We start from the raw sequence: 26,069 nt of genomic DNA, 5'->3' as shown, positions 1-26,069 counted from the left end.
TTCCTACAGCTAATTTGGAAAAAGTTGAAACATGAACGATCAGTGTTCTGACAAATTGAGAAATCAGAACCAATCATAATTAATTAGGCTGGGTTCACATAGCATTTGCCACTGCATTCAGTGTCTCTGTTGAGGTTACCATCCAAATCCCCGTGAAACATAATTTGGGCTTATGAGCCAACGAGGGCCACTGACTATAGTGATGCAGATGGAGTCACAATGTGCTCTGTCATACATCATTTTCGTCCATTTATGCCTATTGGAGGTGGACAGCAAGATGTAGTTGACTACCTTTTGCTGTTTGTTTCTACAAGGCGTATACAGCCGAAAATTATTCGTGCGCACTGTGACCCCATCTGCATTATTATAGTCAATAGCCCCGCCGTCTCATACATTCGTATCCCATTTTGCAGGGGTGTGCATATAAGACCCCCCCCCCTCCACACACACACACACACACACACACACACACACACACACACACACACACACACACACACACACACACACATCCGACGGACTTGCAAACGCTATGTGGACCCAGCTTTACTGTAGATTATAATTAAAGGGAATCTGTCACCTTTGGGATGTATATAACCTATTAATATGGGCATATAAGTGATAGAAATGTTAGACTAGTCCTACCTGTATGCCTCATATTAGCGGACTTGTTATTCATCATCAAAAAGTTAATTTATTTCATTTCTTCAATACAAAAAGTGAAGCTCATGTATTATATAGAGTCATTACAGACAGAGTGATCTATTTCAAGTGTTTATTTCTGTTAATGTTGATGATTATGGCTTACAGCCAATGAGAACTCAAAAGTCATTATCTCAGTAAGTTAGAATAATTAACAAAAAACACCCGCAAAGGCTTCCTAAGCGTTTAAAAAGGCCTCTTAGTCTTTTTCAGTAGGCTCCACAATCATGGGGAATACTGCTGAATTGACGGATGCCCAGAAGGCAGTCATTGTCACACTCCACAAGGTCCCAGAGTTCCAATTTTCATTGGAACTTGAGAAAGGTCCCCAAAGTTGGACTGAAACGGCACCTCATGGGTTATTAAATTTACTATTTTTTTCACCTGAAAAGTGTGGTGTCTCCATGATTTTTTGATACTGAAAGGACTTGCTTGTACCTGGGAGGCTCTGCACTAATTTTAACATTGAGAGATAGAATATCCAAAAAAGAAAAAAAACAAGAAAATCACATTGTATAAATTAGATAATTTTTTTTTGCATTTTGCAGTGAGAAATAAATATTTGATTCCTCTGGCAAACAACACTTAATACTTGGTGGTAAAACCCTTGTTGGCAAGCACAGCAGTCAGACGTTTTTTGTGGTTGATGATGAGAGTTGCGCACATGTCAGGAGGAATTTTGGTCCACTCCTCTTTGCAGATTATTTCTAAATCATTCAGATTTTGAGGCTGCCGCTTGGCAACTCGGAGCTTCAACTCCCTCCATAAGTTTTCTATGGGATTAAGGTCTGGAGACTGGCTAGGCCACTTCATGACCTTAATGTGCTTCTTTTTGAGCCACTCCTTTGTTGCCTTGGCTGTATGTTTTGGGTCATTTTCTCGCTGGAAGACCCAGCCATGACCCATTTTTAATGTCCTGGCGGAGGGAAGGAGGTTATCACTCAGGATTTTACATGGCTCCATCCATTCTCCCATTGATGCGGTGAAGTAGTCCTGTGCCCTTAGCAGAGAAGCACCCCCAAAACATAATGCTTTCATCTCCATGCTTGAAAGTGGGAACTGTGTTCTTTGGGTCATAGGCAGCATATATATATTATGACTATGCAGGGAGGAAGTGGGGAGAGAACCTTATAGTCGTGCACGCCGGAGGTCATTTAAACTTAAAAAAATAAATTTTTTTGAGGTTTTTTTTTACTGGGTATAAATTACTTTTTGACCACTTTTTGACAGGTTCCCTTTAAGGGAGCAGTGTTTGACAGCCAGTGCTTGACTATATTCTTTCTAGTTTGATACAATATTTTGGCTATTGCCAATTGTTCAGGGGCCGAACCTCTAATCTCCCCCACATAACCTAACACACACACCTTGGGGCATTTTTACCTGTAGAGTAATATGAATGTTAAATACCTCTGAGACCAGTCTGCCCACATATTCCTCCAGCCCAGCCAAAATGGGTACAGGACCAAAACATATGGACTAAGCCTGCCCCATCTTCCATCCAACGTGGACAACAATAATCTGTCCTAAGTCCCATGCTATATAATATTTTAGGGGTTTTGTATACTCTGTGTATAAGAAATAATTGAGATTTTCTTTAAGTTGTATTTATGAATACTTTTCCTGGTGACTCTTGAATATCTTCCCACTCCTCTTGGGTAATTAGTCCCACATCTCTCTCCCATTTTGGTTTAACTACAGCTATATGGTCTCCCAGAATCTTTAATAACAAAGCATTACACACGAGAGAGATCAGGCCGCTAGTAGTTTTAGCAGTCACAACTGAGTCCAGTATCCCAGTAAGTGAAATGGACAAATCTGAGATAGATTCAGGCGCTCTTACAGCATGGCGCAATTGTAAATATCTGAAAAATTTAGGGTTACCCAAATTGAAAGTTTGCTTTAAATGTTCAAGTGAACAAAAGTGTTCTTCCATGTATTGATGCAAGTACTTCAATCCCTTCCTTTTCCATTTCCCAGAATTTTCCAAGTTTTGCATATCCCGCAAACCGAGGTTATTCCAAACAGGAGTATATTTAGAGTATTCTCACTTTCCCAACCACTTCTTACAGGACCACCAAATTTTATGAACGAGATTAAGAGTTGGAAAACCCCTAGAATTGCCTGTGTCTGGAATTTTTTCAACCCTCACCCAGAAATTTTAGTACTAGGACCCGTTCCCCTTTTATCCCATCGAAAGCCCACCCTCTAAAATGCTGGAACTGAGATGCTAGAAAGTATCCCCAGGTGTGCGGTAGTGCTAATCCTCCCAGGCTTTTGGACAGCTGCAAGTTTTCAAGCTTTATTCTAGGTGTTCCTATCCTCCAAACCAAATCCCTGAAAATATTGTGCTTCTTTCTAAACCAATATTTATGAATCCAAATAGGTGAATTATGTAGTACATAAAGAATGCTAGACAGAAGGCACATTTTAACAATGTTAAGTACTGCCCAGAGCCGATAATGGCAATTTCCCCCAAGTGCTCACTTTGTCTGGATCTAGTTAATAATGGACAAAGATTCAAAAAGATATAGTATTTTGTCTCTTTTGTAACATGAATTCCAAGATATTTAAATTTTGAAACAATTGGAATATTTAAGAAACAATCCGTCCCAAAGGTATCAGTCCTCTCCAAGGGCAATAAAGCAGACTTTGTCCAATTTATAGTCAATCTTGAGAAAGTCCCAATAGTCTGCATGATTTGCATTATATTTGGAAGTGAATTGGTAATTTTGTTAACAAATAATAAAAGGTCAGGGCAAAAAGTAGAGGAGACCATGGTCAGCCCTGTCTCATTCCCTTGTATACGTAGTTCTAGATTCTCAGAGCTATCTCCACCCTTATTTTAGCAGTTGGAGCTCTGTATTGTAGCATGACCCATTTAATGAAATTAGGGCCAAACCCCATTTTCCTTAGCACTGCCCAAATGTAACCCCACTCCACACTATCTAAAGCCTTATCGGCGTCTAAGGATAAAATAGCTTTTTACTTAGGATCTACCCATGCTGCTTGCAGGTTCAAAAATAGCTCATTCAGGTTTATAGGAGTTGGTCCTAGGCCATGGCCCCACTATCAGTATTTGGTCAGTATTTGGTCAGTATTTTTTCTCAGGAGTGGGAGCTAAAACCAGGTGAGGAACAATCAGAGAAAAGGTATAATAGAAACAAGTCACCAATTCTGCATTTATCACCCACTCCTGGTTTTGGCTCCTCCTTTCTATTGGAAGACCATGTACCCCAGGAGCCTTAGGGTATGTGCCCTCGTAGCGTTTTACAAGCGTATTTGATGCGGAATTTCCGCAGCGGAAACGCTTGTAAAACGCTTGTCTATCCGCACCCCATGGTCCCCAATGAGAATCCGCAAGTTCTATGCCCATGCTGCGGATTTTTCCGCAGCGTTTTTGATGCGCAGAAAAATCCGCAGCATGTCAATTAATTTTGCGTTTACGCAAGCGGAATTGCTTTTTCAATGCATGAAAAAACGCAAGGCAATTCCCCATGTCGAAAACACGCGAAAAACGCTTGCGTAATTCTGCATGCGTTTTTCCTGGAGAGGACATGCGGAAATGAAGCGCAAATTTTCCGCTTCATTTCCGCAACGTGGGCACATAGCCTTATCTTAGCATTTTCTTTTTGGGCCTGCCTTTGCAAGTAACCGACTAGTGGTTTCTTCCTCTTCGTGAAAGTTCTGTTTTAAAAACATACATTTATTGTCTGCTTGCTCCATTTGAATAAACTTTAGTTACTGTTGAGACTCCTTTCACCATGTTAAATTTTCAGGGCTATTATTCAAAATTAATGATGCCTCAGTTTCCCAGATTTTATTTTCTAAGTCTATACCCTTCTGCTATGAATTATTTTTAACAATCTTTATCTTTGTAATCAATACCCGCCTCAAAAAGTCCTTCATGCCTCCCATTCCACGTTATTTATTTCTTCTGAAGCCAAATTAATTGCAAAAAATTCCTCCAATCTCCCTCCTTAGATTATTGCAATCTATAATTTTCAGCCAGAATGGATTTAGCTTCCAACCTTGTGAAAATCTAGCCCTTATCGAGTCTACTTGCAGCTTGAACAACAGAGGAGAGTGGTCTGATAAAGATTTAGGGAAATGTCAGTGAGCACTGGGATCACAAGAGAGTTGCTGTGATGTATCTAGGTACGAACCCTTGAGCCTGTGCTTTGTGGTTGGCTTCTTTGTCCACCGAGCCACAGCAGATACACCTTTTCTCCGGGTGTTTAGTTTGTTACCCTAAAAAGACTAAAGCAAGGATAACAGGTGTTTTCATTTACTCGCTTAGTCTGCCCTAATACCTTTTGGGTGTGGCTTTATATACTTTCCCCTTGCTGGTATTTCCTGCTGGTGATAGTCTCATTTGGATGTCCTGCCATACTGCTCTAGTTTTAAGCCAGTCAGTGAAAGACCAGCTAGGGTTTCTCTTTTTTGTTTATGTTCTCTACCCTGCACCTGTCTTCTGTTTCTTTTTAGGAAGTAGGTGGCATATTCTGTAACAGTATGTATTTAATCCTTTATTTTGTATTTGATGGTTTGTTTTACTCACTCTATTTCAGCACACTTTCCCTTCTGTAGGTAATATGCACTCTGCTCTTCCCTCCGGTTCTTTAGGCGAAACGTGAAGCGCTCGAGGGCCTTTCTGGCAGCATAGGTCCGAGTATTCTAGTCTGCGGTTAGAGCTATCTCAGCTCACGCAGGAACTACTAGGAACTGCGGAGTCAGGATCTCTAGTTTGTACAGGAACCAGCAGGGTTAGTTGCAGTTTTTAGTGTGTTACCCATTTTCCAGAGTGAATTTATACACTATCATAACAGTTGCATAGCAGTGTCTCAATTCTGGTGAGGGAATGATAGGTCAAAGAAGTGCACGAGTAAACCTTTGAGTTGGGGAACTTCTTCCTCCAAACTGCCAACCAAGCTCACCTCAGCTATAAGATGGCCAAGTGGGGAGTGGAGTCCTCCCCCCTAGGAAATGTTTATCCAAAAGGAATTACAACGATTATTGAAATCTCCCATGGTTATTAAAGGGATTTCTGGCTAATTTGCTAGTTTTATTAAAAATTTTCCTAAGTGGAACATTCGAGTAAGGAGGGGGAACATATACTACAACAATGGCACATTAAAAATGGACAATGAGCAACTACAAACCTCCCCTCAGCGTCCCTGAAAGTATCTATACATTTAAAGGGAATGCTTTTATGCACTATAATACTAACACCACTGGAGTAATTGGTATGCAGAGAGTGCAAGCTGCCCCCTATCCAAGACCTGTGCATCAAACCAACAGAATTTCTTATCATATGCGTCTCTTGTAATTCTATAATTGCCGGATTGACCTTATTTTTTACATACCGTATTAATTCGGACCATAAGACGCATCTTTTTCCTCCAAAAATTTGAAGGAAAGTGGGGGGTGCCTGTTATAGTCCGAATGCGGTGTGTGTGATTATAGATAGATATAACACACACACAGTGTAGCTGCAGAGTAGCTCCTGCTGCTGCCGGCGATCGCATGTGCCCGCTATTAAAGAGCATGAATATTGACCTCTCTCCACTCCCATGGGCGGCAGCAGCAGGAGCGGCGCTGTGGCTACACTGTGTACCGGCTATTAAGGTGAGTGAAGTCACTGCTCCCCACGCACACAGTCCCAGCGTGGGGAGCAGTGACTATTCCGGTAGATCATCTCACCTTGTCAGGGCACATGGCAGTGACTTCATGCGTGGCTCACAGGTGAGATCAGTGCTGGCAGCAGAGCAGGACGCAGTGCTGGAGCACAGGATGGGGGTGTCATGCATACCAGGAAGAGGGATGAGGGAGGGGCCATGCATTCCAGGAAGAGGGATGAGGGGGGGGGGCATGCATTCCAGGAAGAGGGATGAGGGGGGGCCATTCATACCAGGAAGAGGGATGAGGGGGGGCCATGCATTCCAGGAAGAGGGATGGGGGGGGCATGCATACAAGGATAAGGATGAGGGGGGCCATGCATATCAGGATGGAGGGATGCCATGCAAATCAGGATGGGGATCAGGGGTGCCATGCATACCATGATGGAGGGGTGCTATGAATACTAGGATGGTGGATTGGGGTTCTATGCATACTAGGATACTAGGATAAAGGGTGCCACGCATACCAGGATGGGGATCAAGAATGCCATGCATATCAGGATGGGGATGAGGGGTGCCATGCATAACAGGATGGGGATGCGGGGTGCCATGCATAACAGGATGGGGATGCAGGGTGCCATGCATAACAGGATGGGGATGTGGGGTGCCATGCATAACAGGATGGGGATGAGGGGTGCCATGCATACCAGGATGGGGATGAGGGGTGCCATGCATAACAGGATGGGGATGAGGGGTGCCATGCATACCAGGATGGGGATGAGGGGTGCCATGCATACCAGAATGGGGATGAGGGGTGCCATGCATACCAGGGTGGAGATTAGGGGTGCCATGCATACCAGGGTGGAGATTAGGGGGTGCCATGCATACCAGGGTGGCGATCAGGGGGTGCCATGCATACCAGGGTGGCGATCAGGGGGTGCCATGCATACCAGGATGGGGAATCAGGGGGTGCCATGCATACCAGGATGGGGAATCAGGGGGTGCCATGCATACCAGGATGGGGATCAGGGGTGCCATGCATATCAGGATGGAGGGATGCCATGCATATCAGGATGGGGATCAGGGGTGCCATGCATAACAGGATGGGGGCTACGTATAATAGGAAGAGGCTGGCCATATATACCAGGGTGGGGGATATTAACAGAATTGGGGGACATCACCCCTATAACAGTGTCAGCAGCAGACCCACTCCCCCTTAACAGTGCATCATGACCATATTTTTTGCTTACATTTTTTTCTCTATTTTCCTCCTCTAAAACCTAGGTGCGTCTTATAGTCCGAAAAATACGGTAATCAAAAATTGCATGCCTTTTGGAATTATCCTTCAGACCTCTTATATTCCAAGAGATGAAATTAACTTTTATCCCCTTTTTTTAAATAAAGATAATGGAGCAGCCCAGACACCATTGTATAGTTCAGAATTGTAACTTACCAAGCAGGCCACAGGTTAGCAGATTTGCTTGTCATCTAGGCCATTCCCCCCACCCTACCAGAAACCCCCTTCTCCTTTCTTCCCCCATCTAGGGTAACCCTGCCCTTACCAATAAGGGATGGAACATAGAGCTACTCAAAACCATTCAGTGCGTGCTCTAACAATGAGAAAAATAAACCAATATCTACATTTTGATCACTCTATTTCAGCTCCCGCTGTATTGCAAGCCAGAATGAATAGCGGAGTTAAACAAATCACATATTGAACAAAAGCCTCCACATGTAATAAAGCTGTCAAACAGTCGCAAATCATGCGCACCGGAGTGATTCAAACATAACACCGAGCAGCTGTAAATACTCGGAGCTCACTTGAGTATACTTGGCGAAAGGGTTAACAGAACATACTCGCTCAACACTACTCAGGACTGATATATACATCAAATAACGTTAAGGATCATGGTTTTGTATCTGGATTGATATAAATGTTTGCAAGTAGTAGTTTAGCAGCAGTGTTGCCTCAACACTAAAGTCTAGTTGTAGTGATTTAGAACACTAGCTGGTCCCCTCTGATGTTCAAGACCAGGTCAGGAGACCCTGCAGGTGGCTCTAGCGTCATCCTCGCTTCTGCCACTCTCAGGAGAGTTGGGGTTCTAAGTCACTGGAGGTACAGCAATGGTAGAAAGAGCTTCAACTTTGGCCTTAGTTTGCATAGTTAAAGAGTTGTGCTTTCTTATTATTGAAATTAAACCGCAAATATTACACCTTGTTTTACAGTGTTGTATTATGGCTCGGAGATCTAAATTACCGATTAAAGGACGTTGACATGGAGAGAGTTAAGAAACTCATTGAATGCAAGGACTTCATAACACTCTACAAGTATGACCAGGTATGAGTCTAAATATGACTTCCTAGTTGTAAAATCTCTCAGGTTAAAGCGTTATCATTACTGCTAATTACTGTGAAATGTTTCTCTTTGTGGAGAGTGCCAAGCTGGTGTAAGAATATTTATAAGCTGTGCAGTGCTCCTCTGCTAAAAATTAAAGCACCACCCCAGTGTTTTTTTTTTATTCTGAATGCTGGAGTGGTATCAATAATGTATGTTCCCTGCCCCTAGTAATATACTTACCAACTTCCATCTTCTGCTTTTCTCGGTGCTGATCCCGTCGTCTTCTGCAGGTTGTGATTTGCCGGATCACTCCAGTGTTTGCTGGGCGAGCCGGAGGTCATTTCTCAATGTAGGTCTATGAGAGTTTGTGACTGTTATCTCTGACTTCTGGTCAATCAGAAGCTGCAGTCACAAGATGGCAGATCAGGATCGGAGTGGCGCCGGGAAGAGCAGAAGACGACTTGGTAAGTATAATACTAGGGGCAGGGTACTTACATTATTGATACCACCCCAGCGTAGAAATAAAAAGAGAAAACCGGTTGGAGTGCTGCTCTCAATACACCAATCACCTCTTCAGAGAGGAGGAGGACTTGAACTCTAGCACCACCTATTGGATGTATACAGAGAAAGTAATTTAGAAACTTCTATTGTAATCCCAAAGCCTTCCAGAAAAATACATCAAATATGTCATTATTTAAACTAGACTTGCCCACTTTAGTATGTGTGGTGGTTTTTTTTTTTTTGGGGGGGGGGGGGTCATACTTTATTTTTTTTTTAGTTTAGAAGCTCAAACATCCCAAGTATTTTTTTCTTTTTTCATAGCTGAAACAGCAGATGGAGGACAAAGCAGTTTTTGACGGTTTCACAGAAGGAGAAATACAGTTTCAACCTACTTACAAGTATGACACTGGTTCTGATGAATGGGATACAAGGTAGGTTATGGAAAAGTGATTAAAAAATAAGTGATTTCATTGACTCAGTTTACACTACACTGAAGAAGAGACTTAGAGTGTTAGTCAAGAGTAAAGAGAGATTCCCACCAGAAGCATATACACTGCTCAAAAAAATAAAGGAAACACTCAAATAACACATCCTAGATCTGAATGAATGAAATATTCTCATTGAATACTTTGTTCTGTGTGGCCTCCACGTGCCTGTATGACCTCCCTACAATGCCTGGGCATGCTCCTGATGAGATTGCAGATGGTCTCCTGTGGGAACTCCTGCCAGACCTGGACTAAAGCATCCGCCCATCCTGGACAGTCTGTGGTGCAACGTTGTTGGATGGAGCGAGACATGATGTCACAGATGTGCTCAATCGGATTCAGGTCTTGGGAATGGGTGGGCCAGTCCATAGCTTCAATGCCTTCATCTTGCAGGAACTGCTGACACACTCCAGCCACATGAGGTCTGGTATTGTCCTGCATTAGGAGGAACCCAGGACCAACCACACCAGCATATGGTCTCACAAGGGGTCTGAGGAGCTCATCTCGGTACCTAATGGCAGTCAGACTACCTCTGGCGAGCACATGGAGGGCTGTGCGGCCCTCCAAAGAAATGCCACCCCACACCATTACTGACCCACTGCCAAACTGGTCATGCTGAAGGATGTTGCAGGCAGCAGATCACTCTCCACGGCGTCTCCAGACTCTGTCACTTATGTCACATGTGCTCAGTGTGAACCTGCTTTCATCTGTGAAGAGCACAGGGCACCAGTGGCGACACCAGTGGTGTTCTGTGGCAAATGCAAAGTGTCCTGCACGGTGTTGGGCTGTGAGCACAACCCCCATCTGTGGACGTCGAGCCCTCATACCACCCTCATGGAGTCGGTTTCTAACCGTTTGTGCCGACACATGCACATTTGTGGCCTGCTGGAGGTCATTTTGCAGGGCTCTGGCAGTGCTCCTCCTGTTCCTCCTTGCACAAAGGTGGAGGTAGCAGTCCTGCTGCTGGGTTGTTGGCCTCCTACGGCCCCCTCCACGTCTCCTGGTGTACTGACCTGTCTCCTGGGAGCGTCTCCAGCCTCTGGACACTACTCTGACAGACACAGCAAATCTTCTTGCCACAGCTCGCATTGATGTGCCATCCTGGATGAGCTGCACTACCTGAGCAACTTCTGTGGGTTGTAGAGTCCGTCTCAGGCTACCACGAGTGTGAAAGCACAACCAACATTCAAAAGTGACCAAAACATCAGCCAGAAAGCATTGGTACTGAGATGTGGTCTGTGGTCCCCACCTGTAGACTCCTTTATTAAGGATGTCTTGATAATTGCCAATAATTTCCATCTATTGTCTATTCCATTTGCACAACAGCATGTGAAATTGATTGTCAATCAGTGTTGCTTCCTAAGTGGACTATTTGAGTTCACAGAAGTTTGATTTACTTGGAGTTGTATTTTGCTGTTTAAGTGTTCCCTTTATTTTTTTGAGCAGTATATATAATTCCCAATAGGTGGGGTATGATCTCTGGAACCCCCCACCTTTTGGGAGAACAGAGTTCTTCTAACCCTGTTTAACAATGCAAAGTAGCCAACTGTTGCACAATAGCATTGAAAGCTGCATTTTCATTCAGTTCTCTCTAGTCTCTCTATTTAAAGGAGTATTCCCATCTCCAAAATCCTATCCCAACATGTAGTAGTACTGATTAGGTAGGAGTTGTGAAGTAGTGGACAACCCCTTTAAAGTATTTTAATATGTAGCCATTATGATTCCTACACTTAAATTGTGATTGTAGAAATAATGACTCAGGCAGTGGAAAGCCCAGTGGGAATTTCACTTCAGAATTTTGCACTTAATGACCATTGTTTGGTCGGTCTAGGTTGAGGAAGTAAATACAATGGGTAGAGAAGTTTCTTATCACAGTGTAACTTTCCAACTGAATCTTTTTTCTTTTTTTTTAATTAATTTATCAATATTTCAGGCATGTCACCAACTTGTTATTGTGCTAGTATCTATAAGCAGGGAAAGAAGTGAAACATTGTTAATTTTGCATTGTTTTTTTTTTTTTTTAAAAAAAAAGAATTCACATGAATTTTAGCTGAGCTGTGAGGTGTAGTTCTCACAGATCACTGTGAATGTATATCATGGTAATTACACAACCAAAGTGATTTATGTCTGAATATTTATATGGCATCGGCTGTGTAATCCGGACCCGGGTACCATAGAACCTCTGAAAGAAAGAATAAAACAAAAAATAAATATTATATTTACCTTCTGATGGCCCCCGGTCTCCTTGTCTTCACTTGCCGGCAGCTCACGGTGGACTGAAGGACCTGTGCTGACATCATTTAGTCATGTGACGGCAGGTTCTTCAGTGTAGTGTACTGCGAGCTGCCGACAAGCCAGGATGGAGCGAAGCAAGACTGTGGGGGCCATTGGAAGGTAAGTATAGATTTTTTTTTTATTTTTAAACATTCTTTAAGGTCACAGTATATAAATCCATGCCGGTTGCATGGATTTATATAGTGTGACCAAGTTGTCAAGCACTTTCCAAGTGATGCTAAAAATCGCTTGGAAAGCGCCTGTCAACCCGCATGCGGAAATGCATGTGAAGAACGCTTCATATCCGCATGTCCCTGGCAGGAAAACGCATGTACAATCCGCATGTACAATCCACATGTACAATCCGCATGCATTTTTTCTGCCAGGGAGATGCAGAAATGCTCAGGAAAAAATCCAGAGCATTTCTGCATCATGGGCACATAGCCTTAGCCTCCTTTCACACCTTGTCATATGGGTATGTCAGCATCAAGGTGCGGGTGTATGGAGGTGGAGCATGTCCCATACGCAGCACCTGCCTCTAACAGCAGTGACCAAAGCCAACCTAAAATACTGCTGTTTAAGCATGGCGAGGCCATTGTCAATCACTGACAGCAGAGTTTAAATGGCTCTGTTACTGGTGCAAGTGCCATCCTGCCCCCACTCCACAACACCACTGCAGAAGAGGAGCCAAATGCCCACTGAAAGCCTCCGTCACTGCTGTCATGGTCTTTGGTCTCACAGGCTCGTTTTATAGGAGACCTGTGATTTTCCTATATACTGCAACACTAGTATTTAGGGAGATTATAGAAACTATATAAATTTGGCATTTTATAATCTGACTGACCTGAAGAATCATGTGTTCTGATCATGTTTACCACACAATGAATGCAGAACATACAAAGCTTTGTATTTGGGTGTTTTTCACCATTCACCCCACTTTAGAATTTTTTCATGTGTTTTCAGTACCTTATATAGGAAAGTGAACGGTGTCATTCAACTCTACAACATGCCCTCATGTAATTCTGTTGCTACAAAATAAAAACCCTAACCCTAAGGTAAGGTAGAAGCAAAAGCTCCCCGTACTAAAGGGGTTAAAGGTATATTGCCAACACTAGGGCACACCATCACTTAATGACTGGTATGGGCCTGACCTTTGAATTAGCAGCTGATCTCGAGAAAGTACAAGCAAAATCCTGTTACTCTTTGTAGACTGGAATAAAGATGTGATAGGACAAAATTAAATGCAAATGATAGAAATCTTTATTAATAAATATTGTTAAAAACAGGGAAAGGGGAATTGCATATCCAATATAGGATATGCAGTTATAGAAAGTGTGTGGCTCACCCTCTTTCTATATCTGTATTTGCTATGTTGGACATTTATTTCCCCTTTCCCTGTTTAATAAAGATTTATATAATTTGTATTTAATTTTTTCCTAGCACCTCTTTTTTTTTCCTTTTTGGTTGTTTTATTCCTTCAGTGCAATTAGGACATTTACCTTGCTTGGGGTTACAATCTCCTTTATTCTTTGTAGCCTGGGTCACAGGGGTCATTGTGCATTGAAACTGTGAATACAGTTTGCATTTCATCAGTGCGTTTCATCAGATTTTCACCAGTGATTGGTCATATGGAGTAAAAAAGTACAGTAAATTGCAAAGCTTCTCTTAATCCGTGCAATCTTAAAACCTGACAGCACACAGATGACCATATTTGCAGTCCTTGATTTTTCACAGACGCATAGACTTTTATGGGTAGTTTTTATCAGTGACTTGCATCAAAAAAGGACGTCTCCATGATTTATTATGTGAACAGCTCCATAGATTATAATGGGTAAGTGTTCTATCCCTGAGAAACACAGAACATGTACATGAAATATATGGATAGAACATGGACATCTGCATCAGGCATTTTATAGGCCAGTGCGTCCCTCCCATTGGTCAGGATGTGATTCCATATGTTATTGATATTTTAATACTTTTTGGGGCAAAACATATTTATGGTCCCCTTAGGATAGTGACAGACCTGCTGATTTCAGGGCAATGTCTTCTATATAATAGTGTAGTTTTTATGAAAATTCCACTTTATTAGTTGCAGCACAAGTGAGCCAGGAGTCCTCGATCCTCATGAGCTGCAGGGTAACCCTGCTCTCGAGACTTTGATAGACCGGTCTCTCCCTACACAGTAATTGGGGCACCCAGATCACTTGTGCTGCAACTAAGAAACTAGATTCCATAAAAACGACACTATGGGCACATATAACACACAGTGCTGAAATCAGCGTGGCAGTCACTAGCTTCAGGGCAACAGAAAGGTCGTGATGGATTTCCCACCACAAGTCTTGACATATCACTAGCAGATATCACATTTTGACCAACTGCATGGACCCCACTGACACATAAAATATTGTTCATTCACAGTTTTTATGCACAATGACCCCTGTGACCCTGCCTTTAAATAGCAACAGGTTTTTGCTTTACTTTCTCAGGATTGGTTGGGAATCCAGAGGTCAGACCCATACCAGGTTAATGTTCTTTATCTTTATATTTTCTTTCCGTCTTACAATCACAGGACAACCAAAAATTTAGTGTAACTGTTTTAATGATGTCAATATGATGCTCCATTTTTATTGGTAGTGAAAAATGCCGTGCTCCTGCCTGGTGTGATCGCATTCTCTGGAAAGGCAAACATGTGGCACAGCTGGATTATCAAAGTGCCATGTGTCTAAAAACAAGTGACCATAAACCAGTCAGCTCTGTCTTTAAAATCGGGGTAAGTCCTCCTAATTTATTTGTGTAGTGTGCCAGATCCCATCGACCTCTGTGGGATTCCAACAGTTACCAAAATCCTCCTAGAGTTAAAGGGGTTGGTTCATATGCGATATAACATCACTGTCAGGTCTGTGCCTAAGGCAAGCGGAACGTACAGTGCTTAATCTGGGGGCCAAATGGTCGACCATCAGCTTAGGTCAACCAGATTGTCCACATCCAGACTCCCACTGATATGCCATGAATGTATGAGAAAGGAGCCGACTTAGAAGTAAGAGACTGAATGGGGAACATGGTTCTCGCTCTATCTAATGGAGATACAGAAGCAGACGAGCAGAGTTGTAAATTCTACCTATGGGACATGTGTCATATTCTGTGGATATGCTAAAAATGTCTCACGTGGGGAATCACTTGTAGACAATAGGTAATTTTAATAGAATAGTAAGAAAACACAATGGCAACATTAGAGACTTAATTTTTTTATTTATTTAGCCATATGCAAAGTTGAGGTTTATAACGTTATAAATATAGAATGATCTTTTACCCAATTAATAGTAGATGAACACAATATATTTATGATCTTTTATCTGTGCAGGTAAAAGTGGTTAATGAAGAGCTATATAGAAAAACGTTTGAAGAAATTGTCCGTTCTTTAGACAAGATGGAGAATGACTGCATTCCTTCAGCTACTTTGTCTCAGCGAGAGGTATTGTTGATGGGAACAATAGTGTTTTTTTTTGGGGGGGGTTATATGTGGTGTTTGTTGTTTTTTAGAATTGTGGCAGATTTGTCTTGGATCTGGTTACCAAAAATGCAGAAAATTGAAGACAACTCTGCCTTTGTTTGGTCCCCAAATGCTGTGGCAAATCACTTGTGTGCGGAGAAAAGGAGTGGGAAGGGGGTGAGCGACAGGATTACAGAGGGACCACTAAGAAGCTTTGCTTTTGACTGCAGCGTTCAGAGGGTTAAATGGCTAGCACTGGCATTATCTCCGATCCCTGCAGTTACAGCCGGTGATTAGCTATGTTTATCAACAGCATTCCTGCCCTTGAGCTTGCACTTACAAGATCAGTATATGTTGTGTGCAGAATTATTAGGCAACTGAGAATTTTGTCCATATCATAATTTTTATGCAGATTTTCCATCTCTAAACTGTATAAACTTGAATACTTAGTGGATGAAGCAGATCACCTGATGTGTATTTGTGTAATGATGAGGGTGAGGCTTAAGGTGTGCACAGTTATTAGGCAGCTTGTTTTCCTCAGGCAAAATGGACCAAAAAAAGGCTTTAACTGACTCTGAAAAGTAAAAAATAAGTCTTACTGAGGGATGCAACACTATTGAAATTGCTAAGATTTTGAGGCGTGATCACAGATTCATCAGAAGTTTTGTTTCAAATAGTTAACAAGTCGCAAAAAACATGTAGAGGAAAAATGCTCATTAACTGCCAAAGAAGAAACAAATGTTAAGCGACCAGGAACCCATTATATGTAGTGCTGTCATATTCCAGAACTACAACCTCCCTGGAGAGCCTAGAAGTACAAGGTGTTCAGTGCTCAGAAACATGGTCAAGAAAAGGGAGGCTGAAACTGATCAAAACGCAGAAGTTAAAGGGAATCTGTCACCCTGTGACCTCTAATATGGACATACAGGTGATAGAAATGTAAATCTATATCTACCTATATGACTCATATTAGCGGTCTGGTTGCTGTGAAATGTCTTTTTATTCCTACAAGTTTCTGATGCTTGCAGGTCTGGGGACTGGAAGAAATCCCCTCCTCCTTTGTGGGCACTGCAGGGGAGGGGGGGAAACATTATAATTACTACAGGAGGCGGGATTTCTCCAGGGCTCCGGGACTGAAACACATCAGAAACTTGTATGAATAAAAAGGAATTTCACAGCAACTAGACCTCTATTATGAGGCATACAGGTAGAAATAGATTTATATTTCTATCACCTGTATGCCCATATTAGAGGTCAGATAAGTGCCAGGGGGTGACAGATTCCTTTTAAAACATCAAGACTGGGCCAAGAAATGGCTAGCCAAGAAGTAGAGTACTTCAATGTATGCAATGGACCATTGTTCTGTTTACCCACCTCTGTCTTCCAGGTATCCAAAGTGGATGTCTGTGCCCTACCAATCCAGCTACGGGCCCATCTATCTGATCCATCAAGAGTCACTCTCATCTTATCAGTACATAATGTCTTCAGATATTTCTGGGCCAGTCTTGACGTGTCAACTTCTGTATCTTAATCATTGGTGGTTGTCTTTCAGCCTTCCTTACCTTGGCTGTGTCTTTGACCACTGAACACCTTGTACTTCTGGGCACTCCAGGGAAGTTGTAGCTCTGGAATATGACAATGGGTTCTTGGTCACTCCACATTTGATTCTTCTGAAACCTTTGACCGTTAATGTGCATCGATTTTTCTCAACATTTTTTTGCAACCCTGTTGACTATTTGTAACAAAAGTTTTGATCATATACAAATATCTTGGGGTGGGCGTGGCCTAGCCAGCGATGTAAGAAGACGTGGTCCGGAGCTCTCCCGCTGACCGTCGCTGTGTGCACTGAGCCAGTGTACCGCTGAGCCTTTCAAATACCGCCGGATCCTGGGGGAAGGTCTCCTGTCGCCCTGGGGAGCGTTCCTGGCGAACAAGATAGCCGCAATGACCCGCACCAGGCAGCGGGATCCCGGCCCTGGAAGAGGACGTAGGGGCCAAGATGGCGCCGTAGCTCAGGAGGAGGCGGCCAGAGAGAATGCGGCGTGCTCCAGGAGGATGTCGGCTGCTGCACGCCTGGAGAAGTTTGCGAGGGTGGAAGCGAGTGAACACAAAGCAAGACTCTCAGAGTGGGAGGCTGGGGCAGAAAATGACATGGAGGATCAAGAGAGTACAATAGGTACAGTAGACTGTGAGGCTGATGGCTCTGGAGATGATGGGCAGGACAAAAATGTGGAGTCTGCTGTTGATCCTGCTGTGGGGGAACCCACTTTGAAAGATGTGTTCACTGTGGTGTCGTATTGCAAACGAGCGCTTACTAAGCTGTCAAAGCAGGTTACTGGTGTGCAAGCAGAAATTACTAATATTAAAACTGCCATGCAGAAAGCTGATGTCCGCCCAGGAGAGGTAGAGGAAAGAGTGAGCACGGCTGAGGACACCATAATATCTTTACAAGCTGCTCAAAAAAAGCAGGACAAGCTGTTAAATGATGTCATTGCTAAAAATGATGACTTGGAAAACAGGTCGAGACGTAATAATGTCAGGATAGTGAGGGTCCCGGAAAAAGCAGAAGGATCAAACCCTACACAATTTGAGAATTGGCTGCTGGAAAAATTTGGAGCTGATAAACTATCAAAAGTCTTTGTTGTAGAGCGAGCTCACAGAGTACCACTGAGACCCCAGCCTCCAGGAGCAGCCATGTTGGCTAGGATCTTAAATTACAGGGACAGAGACACTATACTACGTATGGCGAGAAAGACTAAGGAGTTAACAATAGATGGACAAGATATCTCGTTCTATTCAGACTATTCACCCATGGTGCAAAAACTACGCATGAATTCTAGAGATGTAAAGACAAAATTGAGAGACATGGGATTTGCGTATTCTATGATGTTTCCGGCCAAGCTGAGACTGGTTGCACTGGGTAGAGTACACTTTCTGCAATCTCCAGAAGAAGCTCTGGACTGGATTGAGAAGAATTCTAGACGAGTGCGGGAGCACAAGGACAGATGAGACTACATGTTTTATGCATGTGTTTTATATTTATCCTTTGCTATCCTTTTTCAACTGCATTTAACTGTTTGTTGCAGGATACAAGTTTGATTTTGGACTGAAACGGTGTACTGGTGATGCATACAGTTTATATACTTGTTATCTAATATGTTTTTCATAAGGCGGGAGAGACCTTGGGGAAGACAGTTGGATCTTTGCTTATCTGTAGTTTAGGCGGGAGGGATCATCTGGCGGAATAGGCCTGTTTCATTCACCCACTCTCGGATAGAGAGAACGGAACGACAAATTTGGAGGCGGATTGGGGGTGACAGGGATGGTTAAAAGAGTTAGAAGAGTTTTGGTTTGGGGTATGGGGGAGGGAGACGGGGAGGGGTGGAGACGGACGGCATGGGGGGCACATTATGATGTGGTTATATACACAGATGTTGAATCTGATAAACAATGGTGGGTATGGTTAAGGTATTAAGCTGGAACGTACGTGGTTTGGCAGACCGTAAGAGACGGGCTGCTATTCTCCAAAATATTATGGCTCAAGGGCCCTCCATTATCTGCCTTATGGAAACACACCTGACGAGTGACAAAATTGTTTTTTTAGCGAGGAAATGGGTTCAAAGAGCTTACCACTCTACCTATTCTGCATATGCCAGGGGGGTTTCTATCTTGGTGCATGCTGGGATTCCGTTTGAAGAGGTTGAGATTAAAATAGATAAAGATGGGCAATACATTTTTCTAGTCTGCAGACTTTATGGCAAATTATACTGCGTGGTGGCTGTGTATTTCCACCGCCATATACTGGGACGAAACTGCAAGAGATTATAGAGCTCACGAGGCATTGGACAGGGATGCCTGTGTTGCTGATTGGAGATGTTAACAATATAATGAATAAAATTTGGGACAAAACTAGTAGGCAATCGGGAAGAAATGACAGAGAGGAGGAGACACCCTTTGCTAAGTATGTGTCAGAGGTGGGCCTGATAGATTTGTGGAGAGTGAGACATATGGGAGTGAAGACATACTCATGCTACTCCTCGACGCATGGCTCTATGTCTAGAATAGACTTAGCCTTGGGAAATGGGATGGTTGACCAAAGTATTATGCATATTGAATATCTACCTAGGATACTCTCTGATCATTGTCCCTTGTTGGTAGCGCTGAGGTCCGGTATATGTGGGGACGATGGACGGAAAGAGTGGAAGGTTCACACGGTATGGCTGGAAACGGTGGATATTCAGAAAATAGCAGGAGAAGTGGAAGAATTCTTCCAGAATAACGTGTGAAGTGCAGCCATAGGAACTGTGTGGGACACAATTCCGGCCTATGTTAGGGTTTTACTGATCCGAGATATCTCCAGATGTAAAAATCAGAGCAGAATGGAGGAAAGAGAGGCATTGGCTGCTCTGAAGAGGGCAGAGGAGGAATTGGTGCTTAACCCCACCGTAGAGGCGCAACAGATCATGAAGGAAGCTCAAAAAGGGGTGGATAAAATATTTCTGGCCAGTGGGGAAAAGAAGAGGGAATTTCAAAAAATTGCCTTTTATGAAGAGGGTGAAAAAGTTGGTCACCTGTTGTCTATTATAGCGGCAGCGCAGAGAGAACCGGGATATATATATGGTCTCCTGGATCCAACTGGCTCCCTAGTCACTGAAACGCGAGATATCTTGAGGGTGTTTAGGGACTTCTATAGTGACCTATATAACTCTAAATTAAGTAACACGGGAGATGATATAGACCAATTTTTGAGGGGAACCCAGATATTTAAGCTTAGTGAGGAGGCTAGGGATAGCTTGGTAGGCCCCCTGACGGCGGAGGAGATGGAGGAAGCTCTGGCTTCAATGGCAAATAATAAAGCCCCAGGAGCGGATGGCCTACCAACAGAATTCTATAAACATCTTAGAGATGTACTATTGCCAAAATTGAAAGATGTGTTTTTGGCAGCCCTGGAGGTGGGAGAATTACCGGAGTCAATGCGGGAGACTACGGTGGTGGTTTTGCCCAAGGCGGATAAGGACCGGACACAGCCAGATTCGTATAGACCCATATCCCTACTACTGGCTGATATTAAAATCTTAGCTAAAGTATTGTCTAACCGACTAAGCCGTGTAGTTTCTAGTGTTATACACTCAGATCAGTCAGGTTTTATGCCAGATAGATCAACGGCCATTAACTTGAGGCGACTATTCTTTAACATGCAATTGGCCGCTGACAATGCTGGGCATAGAGTTGTGGTCTCATTGGACACACGGAAAGCCTTTGATAGTGTGGAGTGGAGCTATCTCTGGCGAGTTCTCCAATTGATGGGATTTGGTCCGGTTTTCATGACCTGGGTAAAGTTATTGTATACACGCCCGGTAGCCAGAGTAAGAGTAAATGGGGAACGGTCAGATAAATTTGATATGACAAGAGGAACCAGACAGGGCTGCCCCTTTTCCCCGCTGTTATTTGCCCTGGCCATAGAGCCGCTGGCTTCTGTAATGAGACAGTCAGACGTGGTAAAGGGATTTCGGTATGGAATGGTTGAGGAGAAGATAGCGTTGTACGCAGATGATATTTTATTATTCTTACAGGACCGTCAGACGTCATTACATGGTGCAATAGCGATCATCAATAGATTTGGCCTGTTATCTGGGCTACAAATTAATTGGGATAAATCTCATATTATGGAAATAGATACCCTGGATGGCTTAGATGTTGAACAGGTGGAGCGTACACAACTTAAATTAGTACGAGAGTTTAAATGTCTTGGAATTACAATATCATTACCAGTAAAAGAGTACCTTCAGTTGAATGTATACCCGATACTTGGGAAATTAAAAGATAAAGCATCTACATGGAGCAAAATGCACCTCTCGGTGGTGGGACGCACCAATCTTCTTAAAATGGTGCTGATGCCCAAATTGTTATATGTTTTACATAACTCCCCCGTGTGGATTCCTCAGCCGGTGTTCCAGTGCATTAATGCAATATTTAGGGATCTGGTCTGGGGTGGAGGACAACCTAGGATTAAGCTGGAGACTCTCCAGAGGCCGAAAGAGGAGGGGGGTCTCACCCTACCAAACCCGTGGATATATTTTTTGGCAGCACAGTCCCAGCATATTAGAGGGTGGGCGCAGAGGGCAGGGAAGGGGACTATCCAGGCGGTTTTGGAATTTCATCTTAAAAAAAGTCCATTGGTAGTGGGCGTAGAGTCGGGACTTTTTGGGAAGATGGGCAGGTCATACCCGACCTGTGGCCTAGTCCATAAATTGTGAACGAGGGTGAAGAAGATTAGAGGCATAGTGGGAATGTCTATGTATACTCCTATTTGGGATAATGAAAACTTAGGTGAATTTTATAAAATAGGAGAGCTGAGAGGATGGGTGGCAAGGGGTATACAATACATCTACCAACTGATGGATAATCAAAACCCTGGAGATGCTGAAAGAGGAATTTCACTTTTTAGACGGACACAGCTATCAGTATACACAGGTTAAGCATGCGTTTATTAAGCAAAAGAAAATTAGGAACCTATCTGTTTAAAAGGATATATCCCCAAGTTGTCTCTAAATGAACCTGCCAGAATGTCCCAACTACTTCTTGTACATAGAGCATATAGAACACCCGATTTTTTTGTTCAGAATAGGGGTACGGGAGAATTCGGACTGCCTGAGATGTGGGTCAGAAGTTGCCGGTATACTACATGTTATGTGGAGTTGCCCAAAGCTTGCAAGCTATTGGTCTGAAGTAGCTGCCCTAATTGAAGGACGGTATCATTGTATAATTCCTAGAGATCCAGTGGTTTGCTTGCTGGGATATGTGGAGGAACTTATGGGGAATGATGTCGCAAAACTGCCGATTGCCAGACTCTTATATGCAGCTAGAAAGGTGATAGCTAGGTATTCGGTGCGAACGGAGCCTCCCTCTAGACAAGAGTACATAAGGCAGGTGGAGTATGTGGTACGAATGGAGGAAAAAATGTATTTAAAAAGGAAAAACGCCAAACTCAGTGACAACCTATGGGCACCATGGAAGGTGTGATTAATGCTTTTGGAGGGAAGAATCCGGTGATTACACTATAAAATGCATTGCAATGGTTATAAGATGTTTTTTGTGATATTGAACCATATTTTATATAACAATAAAGGTTTATTGTTGTCCGTAAAAGGGGAGGGGGGTTGAGGGAGGGATTCATTTTGATAATAAGAAAATGGAAAATTATTGTACTGAAGTTGTATTTCATTATTTTATCTTTTAAATGAATAAAAATGTATCTGATTCAAAAACAAATATCTTGGGGCAGCACGGTGGCTCAGTGGTTAGCACAGTTTCTTTCCCTTTGTGGTTAGTCCTGGGTTGAAATCCCACCAAGGACAACATCTGCAATGAGTTTTTATGTTCCCCCTGTGTTTGGAGAGTGGGAATAAACCAGAGAACCAGGACGAAAACCCACGCAAATAAATATTGATAGGGTGTTTAGATCGTGAGCCCCAATGGGGACAGCGATGATAATGTATGTAAAGGGCTGTGGAATACGATGGTGCTATATACGCAAGCATACTAATAACAATCAAGAGTGCTGATTTTTCAGAGTCAGTTAAAGCTTTTTTTTTTTTTTTGGCCCATTTTGCCTGATGAAAATAAGCTGCCCAATAATTATGTACACCTTGATAAAGGGTGCTGTCACCCTCCCTCATTACCCAAATACACATCACCTGATCTGCTTCATCCAATAAGCATTCAAGTTTTATACAGCTTGGAGTTGGTAAATCTGCATACAATTGTTGATGTGGTCAGAATAGTCTCTTGCCTAATACTTGTGCACACAATGCACAAATATGTACTTCATGGGCAAGGAGCAGATCTACTGTGCAGCCTGCTATGTTGGGGACTTACAATACTAATTGCCTGATTGCAGCATCGCACAATGACAAAAGCTCATGACTCTTGGAATGCAGGGTTGAGACACTGGAATAGAAAAAAAAAAACTAAATCTTGCTAAGGTTGGAAGATGTTAACATGGCGACACACCTTACTTGGCTTTCTACATACCGTGCCATGGTTAGCGTATATAGCATATATAAATATACATATGCAGTCACATCTACTAAAACTAATAGAACGGGAACAATCGACTTTTTCAGGTCAAGTTTTGAAGGGATTGTCCACTACTTGAACAACTTCTTGTTAAATGAAAATAAGAAAAGCTTATACTTTCCTCCCGCACTGGTGCCGTTCCAGCAATGTCTACACTGGGTCTCCTGGCTGCAACCTTTACTATTTCGTCAGATTGGATGTTTGATCTGACGAAATAGTGATGAGCCGCAGCCGATCAGCTAGCATTGATTGGCTGCAGTGCTCACGTGACATAAGTGTCACATGAGCACTAGGAGACCCGGTGCAGAATGTGAGTTTAAGCTTTTCTGATTTTACTTGGGGGATGGGTGCAATTAAAGGGGTTGTCCACTTTTAAGTTTTTGAAATGTTTATGTTCTGATGTGTCATCTATTCCCCAGTTTTACTTCAAGGATGTGAAGTACATGCAGCTACAAGTGCAGACATTCACTATTCACAATGATGGGCAGGTGGCATGTCAGTATGAATTCATAAGTAAGCTGGATGAACGGTCCTACAGCAAACAATGGCTGCGTGCCAATCCAAGCAAAGGATTTCTCACCCCAGGTATATACACGTTCTACCATGTGCCGCTACTCGCAGGGTTCACTGTGTTCCCACAAGTATATTTAGTAATTGTGTTAGACATCTTGAGAAACCTTCATTTGGCATTCGTAATAAAGTATGGTATTATATCTACATTTTCACAGTGATTATAACTAGTGTTGAGCCACCCCCGTAGTGTTCGAGTTCGGTTCGGTTCGTCGAACACCCGTGTGTTCGCCGAACTGTTCGTCGAACTGTTCGTCGAACACCTTCGAACACCGTTAAAACCAATGGCAGGCAAACAAAAACACATAGAAACACATAGAAAACACCTTCAAAGGTGTTCAAAAGCTGACAAACTGCTCAGAAGACACAACTAACACATGGAAAAGTGACAAGTACATATAGTCATGTGAAAAGAAAAGAGGTGGAGGAGTAAAAGGAAGGGGAGACACAGATATAGGCATGTCATGCCCTTCTAAAATCCAAAAAGTGAGAAGCCGACACGTTCAGTCCGCTCCTGCCCGTGCCACCTCCGTGTCGCCGGGTTTGTGCCAGAGCCGCGGTGAACCCTGACGGCCAGCCCCCCTCTCCCAATACTGGTGCCTGTCCGCTGGTGGGTCGAGAGAGCCCCCCTGTGGTGGAGGCAGCTCTAAGCTTTTTAATTTAAATTGTCCCTCTAATTTGAATGAATACACTTTAAATCCATTTACAAGGATCTATTGGAGGGCAAGTCTCATGCCAGCAGCCGCGTAATTCCAGCTCCAGTAGCGTCCACTAAAGCTGCTGCAGTTAAAAAGCTTTTATAAGGATCGAGCTCGGCTGTCCACCGCAAGGCATCCTAGTGCCAGTCCCAGCCCCTATGCCTTGGGGTGCCTCCTGATGCTCTTCACTGAGTATCCCGTGGTCCCGAAGCATTTCCTTTGAAAAAATGAAGTGTCCAAACTACAGGTGGTGTAGCTTGCTTAACAGCCGGGATAATCCGCTGACTAGCAGACACTGCTACTAGGCACAAAGTATTTCCTGGGCTAGATGCAGTTAAAAATTTGTAAGTAGATACTCTCGTTGGATGCTGAGAAAGCATTCCATAGAGTCTCCTGGCACGCCATATATGATTCTCTTAAAAAGCTTGGGGTAGGGGTCTAGGGGACCCTTTTATAGCCAAAATCACGGCCCTGTATCACAATACGTCACCTAGGCTGAAGATAAATGGAACTGTAGCACCGAGGGCTCGGTTGCTACAGACGTATTGCACCTCACCCAGAGGTGTGATATCTCACTCTCAGATAAGGATGGAGTGTGGATCAGGACCCGACACCTGCATGCATTACACCACATTGCCGTGGGGCAGGGCGACCAATATGCCCCTGAGATGGGCACGACAGTCCCTGTCCCTGGCTGGAGTGGGGGGAGGGAACACTGAGGAAGGGGAACCCTGCAGTGCAGGAGCAGGGAGGAAGCAGTTCCTGGGTGCATTGAGAAGGGAGTATAAAAGGTGGGCACCATCTTAGTTCAGTGCAGAGAAGTCTGAGCAGAAGTGGCAGGGAGCAGGGGCTCTGCATGAGCTCTGCTCCGGAGGCGGGCCTAGTAACAGAGGCCCAGGCCTGCAAGAGGGAGAAGGAAGGAAGAGGAGCGGAGAAGGCTCCAGGAACGAGGAATGAAGGGATCCCAGGGGTGCGGACGGGCGAGTCGCCACCGCACGCCCGAATCCACCTGCGTGGAGGGGTCAGGCCAAAGGGGGAGACCGGTCCCCGAACTAGTGGAGGCAGGAAACGACCCTCAGCTAGAAACCGGAGGCTCTGACATTTTATGTGGCGCAGCCCCTTGCTCCACCCGCTAGGAAGGCACCACATAGGGTCAGGGAAACTGGCGCCAAGTTTACCAAGAGGAGGCCCGAGGCAGCCGGACAGAAGTGTTGGTAAGAAAGGCCAGACAAAGGACACACAAAGGGGGTCCTGTGAAGCGCTCCAAAGTTATCTGGGAGTTGTCTGAGCCCCTCACCTGGTGAGCACAGTACGACG

General features: G+C 43.6%; 1 protein-coding gene across 5 annotated transcripts in view; it reads left to right on the top strand.

Annotated features, from left to right (window-relative positions):
- Positions 1–26,069, top strand: part of INPP5B (inositol polyphosphate-5-phosphatase B) — a 136,597-nt gene that overhangs the window by 90,502 nt on the left and 20,026 nt on the right. For all 5 annotated transcript variants that reach the window (XM_073665877.1, XM_073665876.1, XM_073665878.1 and 2 more), the window contains 5 exons: positions 8,544–8,655; positions 9,478–9,587; positions 14,550–14,685; positions 15,277–15,387; positions 23,904–24,069. In XM_073665877.1, the coding sequence (XP_073521978.1) occupies positions 8,544–8,655; positions 9,478–9,587; positions 14,550–14,685; positions 15,277–15,387; positions 23,904–24,069 (635 nt within the window). The remainder of the gene's footprint in view (positions 1–8,543; positions 8,656–9,477; positions 9,588–14,549; positions 14,686–15,276; positions 15,388–23,903; positions 24,070–26,069) is intronic.

The sequence above is a fragment of the Phyllobates terribilis genome, unplaced genomic scaffold, assembly GCF_046119375.1.
Source record: "Phyllobates terribilis strain yellow unplaced genomic scaffold, ASM4611937v1 Scaffold_2__4_contigs__length_985480577, whole genome shotgun sequence".
Classification (NCBI taxonomy): Eukaryota; Metazoa; Chordata; class Amphibia; order Anura; family Dendrobatidae; genus Phyllobates; species Phyllobates terribilis.
The sequence above is the reverse complement of the archived record's forward strand: the minus strand, read 5'-3'. Positions and strand labels throughout refer to the sequence as shown.